General features: G+C 45.6%; 1 protein-coding gene across 1 annotated transcript in view; it reads right to left on the bottom strand.

Annotated features, from left to right (window-relative positions):
- The window catches only part of LOC140189992 (uncharacterized), a 33,967-nt gene extending 18,225 nt beyond the window's left edge, over positions 1-15,742 (bottom strand). The window contains 2 exon segments of the mRNA XM_072246376.1: positions 13,917-13,972; positions 15,618-15,742. Coding sequence (XP_072102477.1) covers positions 13,917-13,972; positions 15,618-15,696 — 135 coding nt within the window. The 5' untranslated portion in view covers positions 15,697-15,742.
- Positions 15,743-16,288: the final 546 nt, after the last annotated feature.

The following is a 16,288-nucleotide window of genomic DNA, read 5'->3' as shown; positions in this document are numbered from 1 at the left end:
CTAACACACAGTACAACAATAACAGTCCCTGGGAAATGCTCTGACACACAGTACAGGAACACTACTCCCTGTGACACATCCTAACATACAGTGCAGTAACATCACTCCCTGTGACACACCCTATCACACAGTACAGTAACAACACCATTCCCAGTAACACAGCATAACACACAGTACAGTAACAACACCACCCCCCGTGACACACCCTAACCTACAGTACGGTAACACCACTCCTTGTGACACACTCTAACACATAGCACAGTAACAACACCAATCCGTATGACATACTCTGACACACAGCACAACAACACGTCTCCCGTGTGTTACGGTGACACACCGTAACACACAGTACAATAACAATACCACTCCCTGTGTCACACTCTGACAGACAGTACAGTAACAACACCACTACCTGTGACACACTCTGACACAGTACAGTAACAGCAACACTCCATGTGACCACTCTGACAGTACAGTAATATAAATTCCTGTGACACACCGTAACACACAGTATAGTAACACCACTCTCCGTGACACACCCTAACACACAGCACAGCAACAACACCACTCCCCGTGACACATCCTAACACACCATACATGACAATACCACTCCCTGGAATCAGAGACTGTTTTTTAAAACTGATATTTGTTGTTTTTTTTATGCAATGCAGTGCATGATGTGAAAACATTAATCTAATTTACAATTCATTTCATGATATAAAGACAGCATTCTAAGTGACACTATGGAATAAAGTGTATTTTACAAAGAAGGAATTATGAGGTAGTGGTTCATGGATCATTGAATAATCTGTTGTCAGACGGGAAGAAGACCCGCCAAAATATTGAGTGCAAACACAAGGAAATCTGCAGGTGCTGGAATTTCAAGCACACACATAAAAGTTGCTGGTGAACGCAGGAGGTCAGGCAGCATCTCTAGGAAGAGGTACAGTCGACGTTTCAGGCCGAGACTCTTCGTCAGGACTAACTGAAAGAAGAGCTAGTAAGAGATTTGAAAGTGGGAGGGGGAGGGGGAGATCCAAAATGATAGGAGAGGACAGGAGGGGATGGGATGGAGCCAAGAGCCAGAAAGTCTTCTCCTATCATTTCGGATCTCCCACCCCCCACTTTCAAATCTCTTAGAAACCATAGAAACTACAGCACAGAAACAGGCCTTTTGGCCCTTCTTGGCTGTGCTGAACCATTTTCTGCCTAGTTCCACTGACCTGCACACGGACCATATCCCTCCATACACCTCCCATCCATGTATCTGTCCAATTTATTCTTAAATGTTAATAAAGAACCCACATTTACCACCTCGCCTGGCAGCTCATTCCATACTCCCACCACTCTGTGTGTGAAGAAGCCCCCCCCAATGTTCCCTTTAAACTTTTCCCTCCGCACCCTTAACCCATGTCCTCTGGTTTTTTTCTCCCCTTGCCTCAGTGGAAAAAGCCTGCTAGCATTCACTCTATCAATACCCATCATTATTTTATATACCTCTATCAAATCTCCCCTCATTCTTCTACGCTCCAGGGAATAAAGTCCTAACCTATTCAACCTTCCTCTGTAACTGAGTTCCTCAAGTCCCGGCAACATCCTTGTAAACCTTCTCTGCACTCTTTCAACCTTATTTATATCCTTCCTGTAATTTGGTGACCAAAACTGAACACAATACTCCAGATTCGGCCTCACCAATGCCTTATACAACCTCAACATAACATTCCAGCTCCTATACTCAATACTTTGATTAATAAAGGCCAATGTACCAAAAGCTCTCTTGACGACCCTATCTACCTGTGACGCCACTTTTAGGGAATTTTGTATCTGTATTCCCAGATGCCTCTGTTCCACTGCACTCCTCAGTGCCTTAACATTAACCCTGTATGTTCTACCTTGGTTTGTCTTTCCAACGTGCAATACCTCACACTTGTCTATATTAAAGTCCATCTGCCATTTTTCAGCCCATTTTTCCAGCTGGTCCAAGTCCCTCTGCAGGCTCTGAAAACCTTCCTCACTGTCTACTACACCTCCAATCTTTGTATCATCAGCAAATTTGCTTATCCAATTTACCACATTATCATCCAGATCATTGATATAGATGACAAATAACAATGGACCCAGCACTGCTCCCTCTGGCACACCACTAGTCACAGGCCTCCACTCGGAGAAGCAATTCTCTACTACCACTCTTTGGCTTCTTCCATTGAGCCAATGTCTAATCCAATTTACCACCTCTCTATGTATACCTAGCGACTGAATTTTCCTAACTAACCTCCCATGCGGGACCTTGTCAAAGGCCTTACTGAAATCCATGTAGACAATATCCACTGCCTTCCCTTCATCCACTTTCCTGGTAACCTCCTCGAAAAACTCCAATAGATTGTTCAACATGACCTACCACGCACAAATAAGTCCCTAATAAGTCCCTGTCTATCCAAATGCTTGTAGATTCTGTCTCTTAGTATTCCCTCCAATAACTTACCTACTACCGATGTTAAATTTACCAGCCTATGATTTCCCGGATTACCTTTCGATCCATTTTTAAACAACGGAACAACATCAGCCATTCTCAAATCCTCCAGCACATCACCTGTAGACAGCGACATTTTAAATATTTCTCCCAGGGCCCCTGCAATTTCAACACTAGTCTCCTTCAAGGTCCAAGGGAACACCCTGTCAGGTCCTGGGGATTTGTCCACTTTAATTTTCCTCAAGACAGCAAGGACCTCCTTTTCCATCTGTACAGTTTCCATGATCTCACTACTTGTTTCCCTTAATTCCATAGACTTCATGCTAGTTTCCTTCGGAAAGACAGACGCAAAAAACCTATTTAAGATCTCCCCCATTTCCTTTGGTTCCTCACATAGCCGACCACTCTGATCTTCAAGAGGACCAATTTTATCCATTAAAATCCTTTTGCTTTTAATATACCTGTAAAAGCTCTTTGGATTATCCTTCACTTTGACTGCCAAGGCAACCTCATGTCTTCTTTTAGCCCTCCTGATTTCTTTCTTAAGTATTTTCTTGCACTTCTTATACTCCTCAAGCACCTTATTTACTCCCTGCTTCATACATGTCATACAACTCCCTCTTCTTCTTTATCGGAGTTGCAATATCCCTTGAGAACCAAGGTTCCTTATTCCTATTCACTTTGCCTTTAATCCTGACAGGAACATACAAATTCTGCACTCTCAAAATTTCTCCTTTGAAGGCTTCCCACCTACCGATCACATCCTTGCCAGAGAACAACCTGTCCCAATCCACGTTTTTTAGATCCTTTCTCATTTCTTCAAATTTGACCTTCTTCCAGTTTAGAACCTCAACCCTAGGATCAGATCTATCCTTGTCCATGATCAAGTTAAAACTAATGGTGTTATGATCACTGGAACCAAAGTGTTCCCCTGCACAGACTTCTGTCACTTGTCCTAACTCGTTTCCTAACAGGAGATCCAATATTGCATCCCCTCTAGTTGGTCCCTCTATATACTGATTTAGAAAACTTTCCTGAACACATTTTACAAAGTCTAAACCATCTAGACCCCTAACAGTATGGGAGACCCAATCAATATATGGAAAATTTAAACCCCCCTACCACCACAACTTTATGTTTCCTGCAGTTGCCTGCTATCTCCCTGCAGATTTGTTCTTCCAATTCTCGTTGACTATTGGGGGTCTGTAATACAATTCCACTAATGTGGCCATACCTTTCCTGTTTCTCAGCTCCACCCATAAGGACTCAGCAGACAAGCCCTCTAATCTGTCCGGCCTGAGCACTGCTGTAATACTTTCCCTAACAAGCAATGTTACTCCCCCACCTTTCATTCCTCTGCCTGGATCACATCTGAAACATCGGAACCCTGGAATATTAAGCTGCCAGTCCTGCCCCTCCTGTAGCCAAGTTTCACTAATTGCTATAACGTCATAATTCCACATGTCAATCCACGCCCTCAACTCATCCGCCTTCCCCGCAATACTCCTAGCATTGAAATATATACACTCAGAAGATTTTTACCACCACACGCAACCTTTCTATTAGGAGATTTGCTTTAACTTTTAACATCATTTTACTAGCTCTTCTTTCAGTTAGACCTGACGAAGGGCCTCGGCCCGAAACGTCGAATGTACCTCTTGCAAAATATTGAGTGCCTGTCTTTATGACAGAGGCTCCTGTGCCTTCTCTCTGACAGTGGTAGTGAGAAGAGGGCATGCATCAGATGGTGAGGGTCCACCTTCTTGATGCCACCGTTTTGAAGCTATTGTAGGTGTTGGGCCCAGAGTAGATCTTCTGAGATCTTAACTCCAAGATACTTGAAGCCCTCCTCAATGAGAACTGTTATTTGTGCTCCCAACTCCTCCCTCCTCTAGTGCACGTTCAGGCCTTTGGTTTAGCTGACGTTGAGTGCGAGTTTGGTGTTGCAACACTTCCGACCAGCTGAACTACCTCACTCTTGCATGTCTCGTCTTCCCGTCGCCTTCTGAGATCCTGCTAATAGCAGTTGTGTCATTGGCAAGTTTATACATGGCATTTGAGCCCTGCCTTGCCACAGAGTCAAGGTGTAGAGGGAGAAGGTCGCCGTCCTTGAGGTGTGCCGGTCTAGGTCATCAGCGTGGAGGAGATATTATCAACAATCCATGTTGACTATTATCTCTTGATGAGGAAAACAAGGATCCGTTTGCAGCGGGAGGCACAGAAGGTCATATTTTGAAGATTGTTGATTAGAACTGGAAGCTGAGCTATAATCAATAAAAAAAAAAAAAGCCCAACTTATGTTTAGCTGTTGTCCAAGGCTGAGTGGAGAGCCAGGGAGATTGTGACCGCTGTAGACTAGTTGTGACTGTTGGAAAATCGCAGTTGATCCAGGTCCCTAGTCAGGCAGGAGTTAATTCTAGCTATGACCAACCTGCTCAAAGCACTTCATCACAGTAGATGTGAGTGCTTCCGGGAAACTTACACTGGGGTAGCTCATCCTGCTCTCCTTGGGCACTGCTATGATTGTCGCCCTTTTGAAGCAGGTGGGAAACTCCAAGTGCATCAGTGAGAGATTGAAGATGTCCTTGACACTCCCGCCGGTTAGTTGACACAGGTTTTTGGAGGTCTACCGGGTACACCATCAGGGCCTAATGTCTTGCAAGGGTTCACTTTCTTGAAGGATGTTCTGACATCGGTCTCTGAGACAGAGATCACAGAGCTGCCGGATGCTTCAGGGATTAGCTCAAGCATAGTGGTATTCTCCCTTTTGAAGTGTGCATAAAAAACGTTTAGCTCATCAGTGCATTCTGCTGTTAGTGTTGTTGGTGCATGAGGTCCTCTGGTCCCACAGGTGATATATTGGTGATATTTGGTCAGAAACTTCACGCTGGCCTGGCTGAAGTCTCTCGCGATGATCGGGAAGGCACCAAACGTGCGCTGTCTCGTAACCGCTGAGCCAGTCTGACATTGGCCAAGTGTGGAACAAACGCCAGGATGACAGCGGAGAACTTCCTCAGCAGATAGAACGGATGGCATTTGGCCGCCAGATGTTGCAGGTTGGGAGAGCAGGACTGAGACGGAACTGTCAAGTCTGTGCGCCACGATGAGTTAATCATGAAGCAAACGCCACCGCCTTTGCCTGACGCCACCGCTCGGCCCATGCGGTGGAGGTGAAGCCCACGGACTGCTGCGCTGTGCCTGGAGTGCTGGGAGTGAGACACGTCTCTGTGAAGTGAAGTACACAGCTGTGTTGGATATCCCTCCAGGAATGCAATCTGCCTCGGAGGTCTTCAGCTTTATTTTCCCAAAACTGTAGATTAGCCAGGAGAATGGTGGGGTGGGGAAATGGGGGAGCGGGGTTGAAGGCCCTGCATTTCAGTTTTACCTGTAGCCCTGGTCTCTGGGACAATGGGCTTCCAGTTGCTGCTCTCACTCTCTGAGTGTCCTGGAGTTCCGGGTTGGCCGCTAGTTCTTTTGAACGACTTGAACCAATGTCACTTCCTGTGTGTCTGCAGATTCCAGCTGTGATGATTGCATCAGGAGCATTTGATAGCGCTCCGGAGCACACTGCTGGACGGGATGGTGGAAGCAGAGACTCCCTCAGCACTTAGGACGGATCTAGATGAGCACTCGAATCATCAGCATGCTGTGTAGTCAGCCGCGCAGCCAGCGTTGGGAAATGGGATCAATGTAAGTCAGAGGCTCCCAGCCTTTCTTTATGCCATGGACTAAGGCCATTAAACAAAGGGGTCTGTAGACTCCAGTTTGGGGAGCCCTGGTATTGATAGGTACTTGATGGTCAGACTGGACAAAGTGGGCCGAAGGTCCTGTGCCTGTGCACTATGACTTTCCGGTAAATGAGGTGCTTGAGGAGTATAAGAAATGCAAGACAACACTTAAGGAACTCAGGAAGGCTAAAAGAAGGCATAAGTTTACTCTAGGATACAAGGTGAAGGGGAATCCCAAGGGCTTCTACAGATCAGTAAAGAGCAAAAGGAAAATCAGCATGGTTATCTATGCATAGAGCCTAAAGAAATGCAAGAGAGTTTTTAGATTCATACTCGGGAGTCTATAGGTGTGAGGCAAAGAATCAGTGAGATTATAGACCCCATACAGATTACGGAGGAGGAGGTGTTTGCTGTCTTGAGGTAAATTAGGGTGGATACATCCCCACGGCCTGACAGGGTGTTCCCTCGGACCCTGTGGGAGGCAAGTGCAGAAATTTCAAAAGCTTTAGCAGAAATATTTAAAATGTCCTTAGCCACGGGTAAGGTTCTGCAGGATTGGAGATGGCTAATGTAGGTCCGCTGTTTAAGAATGGCTCTAAGAATTAACCAGAAAATTATAGGCCAGTGGGCTTGACATTGGTAGTGGACAAGTTATTGGAAGATATCCTAAAGGAGGGGATATCTAAGTATTTGGATAGATTGAGCTTGATTCGAGATAGTCAACGTGGCTTTGTACATGACAGGTCATGTTTAACTAATCTTATAGAGTTTTTCAAGGAAGTTACCAAGAAAGTTAATGAAGGCAAGGCAGTGGATGTTGTCTACATGGACTTTAGCAAGACATTTGACAAAGTACTCCATAGGAGGTTGGTCAAGAAAGTTCATTTGCTTGGCGTTCAGGATAATGTAGTATTGGCTTCATGGGAAAAGCCTGAGAGTGGTAGTAGATAGTTGCCTCTTTGATTGAAGGCCTGTGCCTAGTGGTGCACTGCAGAGATGGGTGCTGGCTTCATTGTTGCTTGTCATCTATATCAACAATCAGGATGATAATGTGACAAACTGGATCAGAATATTTGTGGATGACCCCAAGATGTGGGCTGTAGTGGACAGTGAGGAAGACTATCAGAGCTTGCAGTGGGATCTGGACCAGCTGGAAAAATGGGCTGGAAAATGGCAGACTGAATTTAATACAGACAAGTGGGAGGTGTTGCATTTCGGTAAAACCAACCAGGGTAGGTCTTACACAATGAACGGTAGGGCACTTTTGGAATGTGGTAAAACAAAGGGATCTGGGAATACAGGTCCATAATTCATTGAAAGTGACATCACAGGTAGATAGCATGGTAAAGAAATCTTTTGGCACATTGGCCTTCATAAATCAAAGTGTTGAGTACAGAAGATGGGATGTTACGTTGAAGTTGTATAAGACATTCGTGAGGCCTAATGTGGAGTATTGTGTGCAGTTTTGGTCACCTCCCTACAGGAAAGATGTAAATTAGACTGAAAGAGCATAGAGAAAATTTACAAGGATGTTGCTGGATCTCATGGACCGAGATTGGAGACATAAGGAGAGATTGGATAGGTTAGGGCTTCATTCCTTGGAATGTTGAAGATTGAGAGGAGATTTGATAGAGGTATACAAAATTATATTGGGTATAAATGGGGTAAATGCAAGCAGGCTTTTTCTGCTGTGGCCGAATGGACTGCAACCTGAGGTCATGGGTTAAGGGTGAAAGGTGAAAGGTTTTAAGGGGAAGATGAAGAGAAACATGAAGAGAGTGATGAAAGTGTGGAAAAGCGGCTAGCATGTGGTGCATGAAAGCTTGATTTCAATGTTTAAGAGAAGTATGGATAGCTACATGGATGATAGAGGTGTGGAGGGCTATGGTCCCAGTGCAGGTGGATGGGAGTAGCCAGTTCAAATGGCTTGGCATGGACTAGATGGGCTGAATGGACTGCTTCTGTACTGTACTTTTCTATAACTAGATGACTCTATGTGTTACAGTTTGGGAGGGCAAACCATGGCAGGACTTCCATGGTCAGTGGTAGGGGATCAAGAACAGAGGGATCTGGGAATATGGATCCTTGAAAGTGGTCTCACTGTGGTAAAGGAAACTTTTGGCACATTGGACTTCATAGATTAAAGTATTGAATACAAGAACTAGGATGTTATGTTGAAGTTGTTTAAGATGTTAGAGATGCCTAATTTGGAATATTGTGCGCAGTTCTGGTCACTTGCTTACAGGAACGGTATCAATAAGATTGAAATAACAAAAAAGAAAGTTTACAAGGACGTTGCTGGCTCTTGAGGACCTGAGTACCCATGAGGCTGTGTGCTTAGCCTCCTGCTTTATGACTGTGTTGCTAAGCACAGCTCCAATGCCATTATTTAAGTTTGTTGATGAAACCAAGTCGTAGGCTGAATCAAAGATGGTGATGAATCAGCATATAGGAGGGAGATTGAAAATTTGACATCTCACTCAATGTCAGTAAAACCAAAAAGTTGATTATTCACTTCAGGAGGAGGAAACCGGAGGTTGAAGAGCCATTCCACATCAGGGTATCAGAGTCACATAGAGCCGGCAAATTTAAATTCCTCGGTGCTTAAATTCCAGCACTTGAGCACAACTGGAGAATTTCTACTTCTTCAGAAGTTTGCAAAGATTCAGCATGTCATCTAAAAATTTGGCTATAGCTGTGTGGTGGAGGATACATTGACTGGCCGCATCACAGCCTGGTATGGAAACACGAATGACTTTGAATGGAAAATACTACAGAAAGAAGTAGATACGGCCCAGTCCATCACGGGTAGCCCCTCCCCACCATTGAGCCCATCTACGTGGAATGTTGATGCAGGAAAGCAGCATCCACCGCCCAGGTCATGCTCTCTTCTCGCTGCTGCCATCAGGAAGAAGGTACAGGAGCCCCAGGACTCACACCACCAGGTTCAGGAACAGTTATTACCCCTCAGCCATCAGGCTCTTGAGCCAGAGCAGATAACTTTACTCAGCTTTATTTGCCCCATCATTTAACTGTTCCCACAACCTGTGCACTCACTTTCAAAAACTATTCATCCATGTGCTCAATATTTATTGCTTATTTACTAATTATTATTATTACTTCTTTTTTCCCCTTTATTTTTGTATTTCCAGTTTGCTGTCTTTTGCACATTGGTTGTCTGCGCTGTTTGGTGGGGTCTTTCATTGATTCTATTATGGTTATTGGATTTTTATTGAGAATGCCTGCAAAGAAATGAATCTCAGGGTTGTACATGGTGACATAGATATATTTTGTTAATAAATTTACTTTGAATTTTGAATAAAAAGGAAAGGTTGAATAGAATAGGATTGGGGGAGGCTTGATAGAAGGGGTATAGATAGGGTAGATACAAGCTGGCTCTTTTCCCACTGACGTTGGGTGAGACTAGAACCAAAGGTCATGGATTAAGGGTGAAAGATGAAATGTTTAATGAGAACATGGGGGAGGGGACTTCTTCACTCAGAAGGTGGTAAGAGTATGGAACGAGCTGCCAGCTGAAGTAGTGGATGTGGGTTGAGTTGCAACAATTAAGAGAAGTTTGGATAGGTACATGGATGGGAGATGCGGTCTGGGTGCAGGTTGATGGGAGTAAGCAGAATAAATTTGGCACTGAGTAGATGGGCTGATGAGTCTGTTTCTATGCTGTAGTGTTCCATGACTATATAACTCTCCCAGATTAATACCAGCAAACCAGTGTCGTTATAGAAACATAGAAAACCTACAGCACAATACAAGCCCTTCAGCCCACAAAGCTGTGCTGAACATGTCCTTACCTGAGAAATTACCTAGGCACAGCCATAGCACCTCTATTTTTCTAAGCTCCATGTACCTGTCCAAGAGTCTCTTAAAATACCCTATCGTTTCTGTCTCCACCACCACCACCAGCAGCCCATTCCACGCACTCACCACTCTGTGTAAAAAAACTTACCCCTGACATCTCCTTCGTACCTACTCCCAAGCACCTTAAAATTATGCCCTCTTGTGCTAGCCATTTCATCCCTGCGAAAAAGCCTCTGGCTATCCACATGATCAATGCCTCTCATTATCTTGTACACCTCTATTAGATCACCTCTCATCCTCCATTGCTCCAAGGAAAAAAGGGCCAAGTTCACTCAACCTATCCTCATAAGGCATGCTTCCCAATCCAGGCAACATCTTTGTAAGTCTCCTCTGTATCTTTTCTATGGTTTTCACGTTCTTCTTGTAGTGAGGTGACCAGAACGGAGCACAGTACTCCAAGGTGGGTCTGCCCAGGGTCCCATATAGCTGCAACATTACCTCTCGGCTCTTAAACTCAATCCCACAGTTGATGAAAGCCAATGCACCCTATGCCTTCTTAAGCACAGAGTCAACCTGCGCAGCAGCTTTGAGTGTTCTATGGACTCCGACCCCAAGATCCCTCTGATCCTCCACCCTGCCAAGAGTCGTGCCCGATGCCGGCCATCTAGGCCTGAGTCGACGTAATAGTAGCAGTAGTAGTAGTAGTAGCCGCCAAGAGTCTTGCCGTTAATACTATGTTTTGCCATCATAATTGACCTACCAAAATGAACCACCTCACAATTTTCTGGGTTGAACTCCATCTTCCACTTCTCAGCCGAGTTTTGCATCCTATCAATGTCCTGCTGTAACCTCTGACAGCCTCCCCCCCCCACACTATCCACAACACAACACCTCCAACCTTAGTGTCATCAGCAAATTTACTAACCCATCCCTCCACCTCCTCATCCAGGTCATTTATAAAAAACACGAAGAGTAAGGGTCCCAGAACAGATCCCTGAGACACACCACTGGTGACCAACCTCCATCAGAATATGACCCGTCCACAACCACTGTTTACCTTCTGTGGGCAAGCCAGTTCTGGATTGACAAAGCAATGTCCCCTTGGATCCCATGCCTCCTTACTTTTTCGGTAAGCCTGGCATGGGTTACCTTATCAAACGCCTTGCTGAAACCCATCTACGGTTCTACCTTTATCAATGTGTTTAGTCACACCCTCAAAAAAATTCAATCAGGCTCATAAGGCACGACCTGCCTTTGACAAAGCCATGCTGACTATTCCTAATCATATTATGCCTCTCCAATTGTTCATAAATCCTGCCTCTCAGGATCTTCTCCATCAGCTTACCAACCACTGAAGAAAGACTCACTGGTCTATAATTTCCTGGGCTGTCTTTACTCCCTTTCTTGAATAAGGGAACAACATCTGCAAACCTCCAATCCTCCAGAACCTCTCCCGTCCTCATTGATGAAGCAAAGATCATTGCCAGAGGCTCAGCAATCTCCTCCCTCGCTTCCCACAGTAGCCTACAGTACATCCTGTCCGGTCCCAGTGACTTATCCAACTTGATTCTTTTCAAAAGTTCCAGCACATCCTCTTCCTTAATATCTACATGCTCAAGCTTTTCAGTCTGCTGCAAGTCATCCTTACAATTGCCTAAATCCTTTTCCGTAGTGAATACTGAAGCAAACTGTGCATTTAAGTACCTCTGCCATCTCCTCTGGTTCCATACACACTTTTCCATTGTCACACTTGATTGGTCCTATTCTCTCACATATTATCCTCTTGCTCTTCAATAATACTTTTAGAATGCCTTGGGGTTTTCCTCAATCCTGTCCACCAAGGCCTTCTCATGGCCCCTTTGGGCTCCCCTAATTTCATTCTTAAACTCCTTCCTGCTAGCCTTATAATCTTCTAGATCTCTGTCAATACCTAGCTTTTCGAACCTTGCGTAGGCTCTTCTTTTCTTGACTAGATTTACAACAGCCTTTGTACACCACGGTTCCTGTACCCTACCATCCTTTCCCTGTCTCATTGGATATGTAGAACTCCACGCAAATATCCGCTAAATATTTGCCACATTTCTTCCGTACGTTTCTCTGAAAACATCTGTTTATAATTTATGCTACCAGGCTTTGCCTGATAGCCTGATATTTCCCCTTACTCCAACTAAACGTTTCCCTAACTCGTCTGCTCCTATACCTCTCCAATGCTATGGTAAAGGAGATAGAATTGTGATCACTATCTCCAAAATGCTCTCCCACTGAGAGACCTGACACCTGACCAGGTTCATTTCCCAATACCAGATCAAGTACAGCCTCTCCTCTTGTAGGCTTATCTACATATTGTGTCAAGAACCCTTCCTGAACGCACCTAACAAACTCCACCCCACCTAAACTCCTCACTCTAGGGAGATACTAATAAATATTTGGGAAATTAAAATCTCCCACCACAACAACCCTGTTATTATTACTCCTATCCAGAATCTACCTCCCTATCTGCTCCTCGATGTCCCTGATACTATTGGGTGGTCTATAAAAAAACACCCAGTAGAGTTGCTGATCTCTTCCTATTCCTAACGTCCACCCACGGAGACTCCGTAGACAACTCCTCCATGACTTCCTGCTTTTCTGCAGCCGTGACACTATCTCTGATAAACAGTGCCACGCCCCCACCTCTTTTGCCTTTCCCCCTGTCCTTACTGAATCATCTAAAGCCTGGCACTTGAATTAGCCATTCCTGCCCCTGCACCATCCAAGTCTCTGTAATGGCCACAACACCTCTGTAATGATCCACACTCTAAGCTCACCCGCTTTATTCATAATACTCCTTGCATTAAAATAGACACATCTTAAACCATCGGTCTGAGTGCGTCCCTTCTCTATCACCTGCCTATCCTCCCTCTTGCACTGTCTCCAAGCTCTCTCTATTTGTGAGCTAACCTTCCTTTTCTCCGTCACTTCAGTTCCGTTCCCACCCCTCATCAATTCTCGGTTAAGCTCTCCCCAATAGACTTTGCAAACCTCCCCGCCAAGATATTCGTCCCCCTCAGATTCAAGTCAGGAACAGTGAGACCATCCTCACTATGAGGTCATTTTGTCCAATCCTGCCCCAATTCCAATTTTTATTCCTTCTTTTCTATCTTCCCTACCCATATCCGAGCACTCACCCTGGGACAACTGATAGTGTCCAGCTGGCTCACGGATCAAAGCTGGAACAGAACTGGATTCTGCTCGGTCAGTTCAGCTGGTAAAAGTTCACCTACTCTGAGGGAAGCTTCTACCCACAGTTGTCAGCCTCTTGTACACTAAGAGATGTACTCTAGTCTATGCCCAGTCTCAACATCCTGCACCCAGACCACACCCCTCTGTCTTCCTTTCATCCAAATGTAGAAATCGAACCTACATTCAGCACTTCAGCTGGCAGCTCCCTCCACACTGTCGCCATCCTCTGAGTGAAGAAATCTGCTTGCATTGCACTTTCTCTGTAAGTGCACCATGTTTTCCCTTTAGCTCTGCACATATATACTGTATGGAATGATTGGCCTGGATGTCCCACAAGCCAACGCTCTTCATTGTGTCTCAGTTACATGTGGTTATATTAAATCAATATTCCAGAAGTTATTACGCCAGATTCATTCTCTCATTGCTCTTCCAGGGAAGAAGTGTGGTCTTTACCGAACAACATCGTCTGGTGCCTGTGTAAAGCGGCGCACAGACCAGGTCGTAGGTTCACAACAGGTGAGATTGGGGTGGGACGTTGCTGAGGGCTGGACATGGAGGGAGCTTCCTGGTGTTTGGACGGTTTTAGGAGAGGTAGAGAAGCCTGTCCCAGATGAGTTGGCGAAAATGGATGTGAGGAGAGGTAGCAGTTAGAGCAAGGAGTTCAGTGCGATACATACCCCAGTGGGTGGCCTCTGGGGTCCACGGCCCCTTTCCCCGTTCAAACAGTCACAGCCTGAGTGAGAAAGAACAGAGGTGATTACTACCCATTTCCGAGGGGCTCCCGCTCTACACATTTCTCCCTGTCATAATGGCGGTATTTCTAAAGCCATCTATTGTTATCTCAGACATTCCAAGTACCACTGAGCTAACTTTTCCCAAAGCCAAACCCACATATGGGATTATCCCACATGATTTTCCAAACGCCACAGGGCTAATTCTTCCAAAGTCAAAGTCAGATCGAAGAACATTAATGATCAAAGTATGTATAACTTATACATTCTTAAGATTCGTTTTTTTACAGGCAGCTACAAAGCATAGAAACCCAACGGATTCCATTAAAACAAAAGAAGACCGTCAAACACACAATGTGCAAAGAAAGAGAAAGAAGAAAAAAGCGTGCAAGTAATAAAAGTGAGAAAGTAGCATTGAGAACTGAAGTTCACAAAAGTGAGTTCACTCTGTGGTAGTTGCAAGTCACAGCCACAGTTCAGTGCAGAGACGAGTAAACTTTGTGGAGTAACGAGTTGAAGTTTAACGCAGAGACGAGTAAACGTCGCGGAACATGCCTCGCCCTCGGCTTCGGCACCTTGTCCTTTTCAATCTAGCCTGGTGCTTAAACTGACCTTGCTCCCAGACCTGGACCCGGACCCTGCCTCTTCGATACGTTCTGCCACCTCGACTTGTCCCGTATTCAACTTTTCCAATTCAGCGCGGCGCTTAAATCAATCAAACCTTGGGTCTTTCCCAAACCTGGATATGGGATTATCCCAGAAGGATTTTCCTAACGCCACTGGGCTAACTGTTCCCAATCTCTAACCTGGATGTGGGATTATCCCACAAGGACTTCCCAAAATCCACTATGCTGACCCTCCCACACCCTAACCGGATTGCCCCAGGTCTGAACTGACATCGAATGCTGATCACTCACAACGGTTAGGTGACTGCTTCCAAATCTGGCAAAGTTTACATTTGCACTAGGGAAGAGAGAAGAACGGAGGGGCAGATAGAAGAAGGTGGGAAAGAGTGAAAAAAGATTAGAAGGAGGTAGAGGGAGAGAGGAGGAGGAGAAACAAAGAGTTAGAAGATAGAACAGTACAAGAGAGAATCATCCCCCTGGCCCACCATGTCCGCAGCCAATATAACAGACCTTTTCTCTCAAAACTTGGTCTATATCCCCCCTCTCCCTCCTGTTCATGTGCCTTTTGAAATGCCTCTTAAACGCAACTATCGTGTCTGCTTCCACCACTTTCCCCGGCAGCTTGTTTCAGGTTCCACTGGTCTGTGTAACAATAAATTTTGTCTCACTCATCTTCATTAATCATCTACCTCTACCCCTCCCGCAACTAAAACCCTTGCATTTAGTCTCGCTTACCCGGGAAAGAGACTCTGCGTTCTGTATCTAAGCTTCTCGTAATTTCACTGAGGGAGAGTGGGAATAAGACGGGAGAATTGGGGGGGGGGGGCGGGGGAGAGAGAGAGACAGAGAGTAGATGAGGGAGATAGGGTGAGTAAGTCTGGAGAGGGGAAAGCGAGACAGGACGGATATAGAGAGAGAGAGGGTACGAGACTGGAGAGGTATACATTACAGAGCGAGGGGTAACGGGACAGAAGAGGTGGAGTGAGAGAGGGCAGTGGATGAGTGCCTGCACCGTACCTACCCTTCTTGGAGCTGTGAGAGGAAACGAGAACGGTGGCCAGGAGCAACTGTAGGACGAGCAGGAGGACTGAGCGACCCATGGTTGAGTGCGTTCTGCAGCTCCAGTGCCTGTCATTAAATCCTCTCCCTCCCCACTCAGTCAATCAATAACTCTGGGGTCAGAGTCACTGATAAACCTCCTGCTCTCTCTGCAAAGCACTGTCAGCGATGGAGGCTCCTGAATTCCATACTCCGACCCCCACAGGATACAGCCTTGTTCGTCAGACCCCGCCTCCCACTGAAACTGGGAACATAGAATCAAGACTAGCTCCCTCTTGCAGACTCAATGAAACTGAGGAGGCTTTCCCCCTTACTACCCCTCCCACAGTGTGGAGCTCCCTCCTCGCTGACCCTCCCCCCCCCGTAGTGCAGAGCTCCCTCCTCACAGAACCCCACAAGCCCAGTGCGGAGCTCCCTTCTCACCACCCCTCCCACAGGGTGTCACTCCCTCCTCGGTGACCCTAACGTCGATCGATGTGCTCTAACATCGTACAATGTGCTCTGAAATCACTCAATGCGCTTTGATGTTGAACAACGCACTCTAACGTCGATCAATGCACTCTAACATTGAAAGATGCACAATACTGACTATCAAATGCACTCTACTATCGATCGATGTGCTCTGATGTTGAA

This window comes from Mobula birostris, chromosome 29 (genome assembly GCF_030028105.1).
Source record: "Mobula birostris isolate sMobBir1 chromosome 29, sMobBir1.hap1, whole genome shotgun sequence".
NCBI lineage: Eukaryota > Metazoa > Chordata > Chondrichthyes > Myliobatiformes > Myliobatidae > Mobula > Mobula birostris.
The sequence above is the reverse complement of the archived record's forward strand: the minus strand, read 5'-3'. Positions and strand labels throughout refer to the sequence as shown.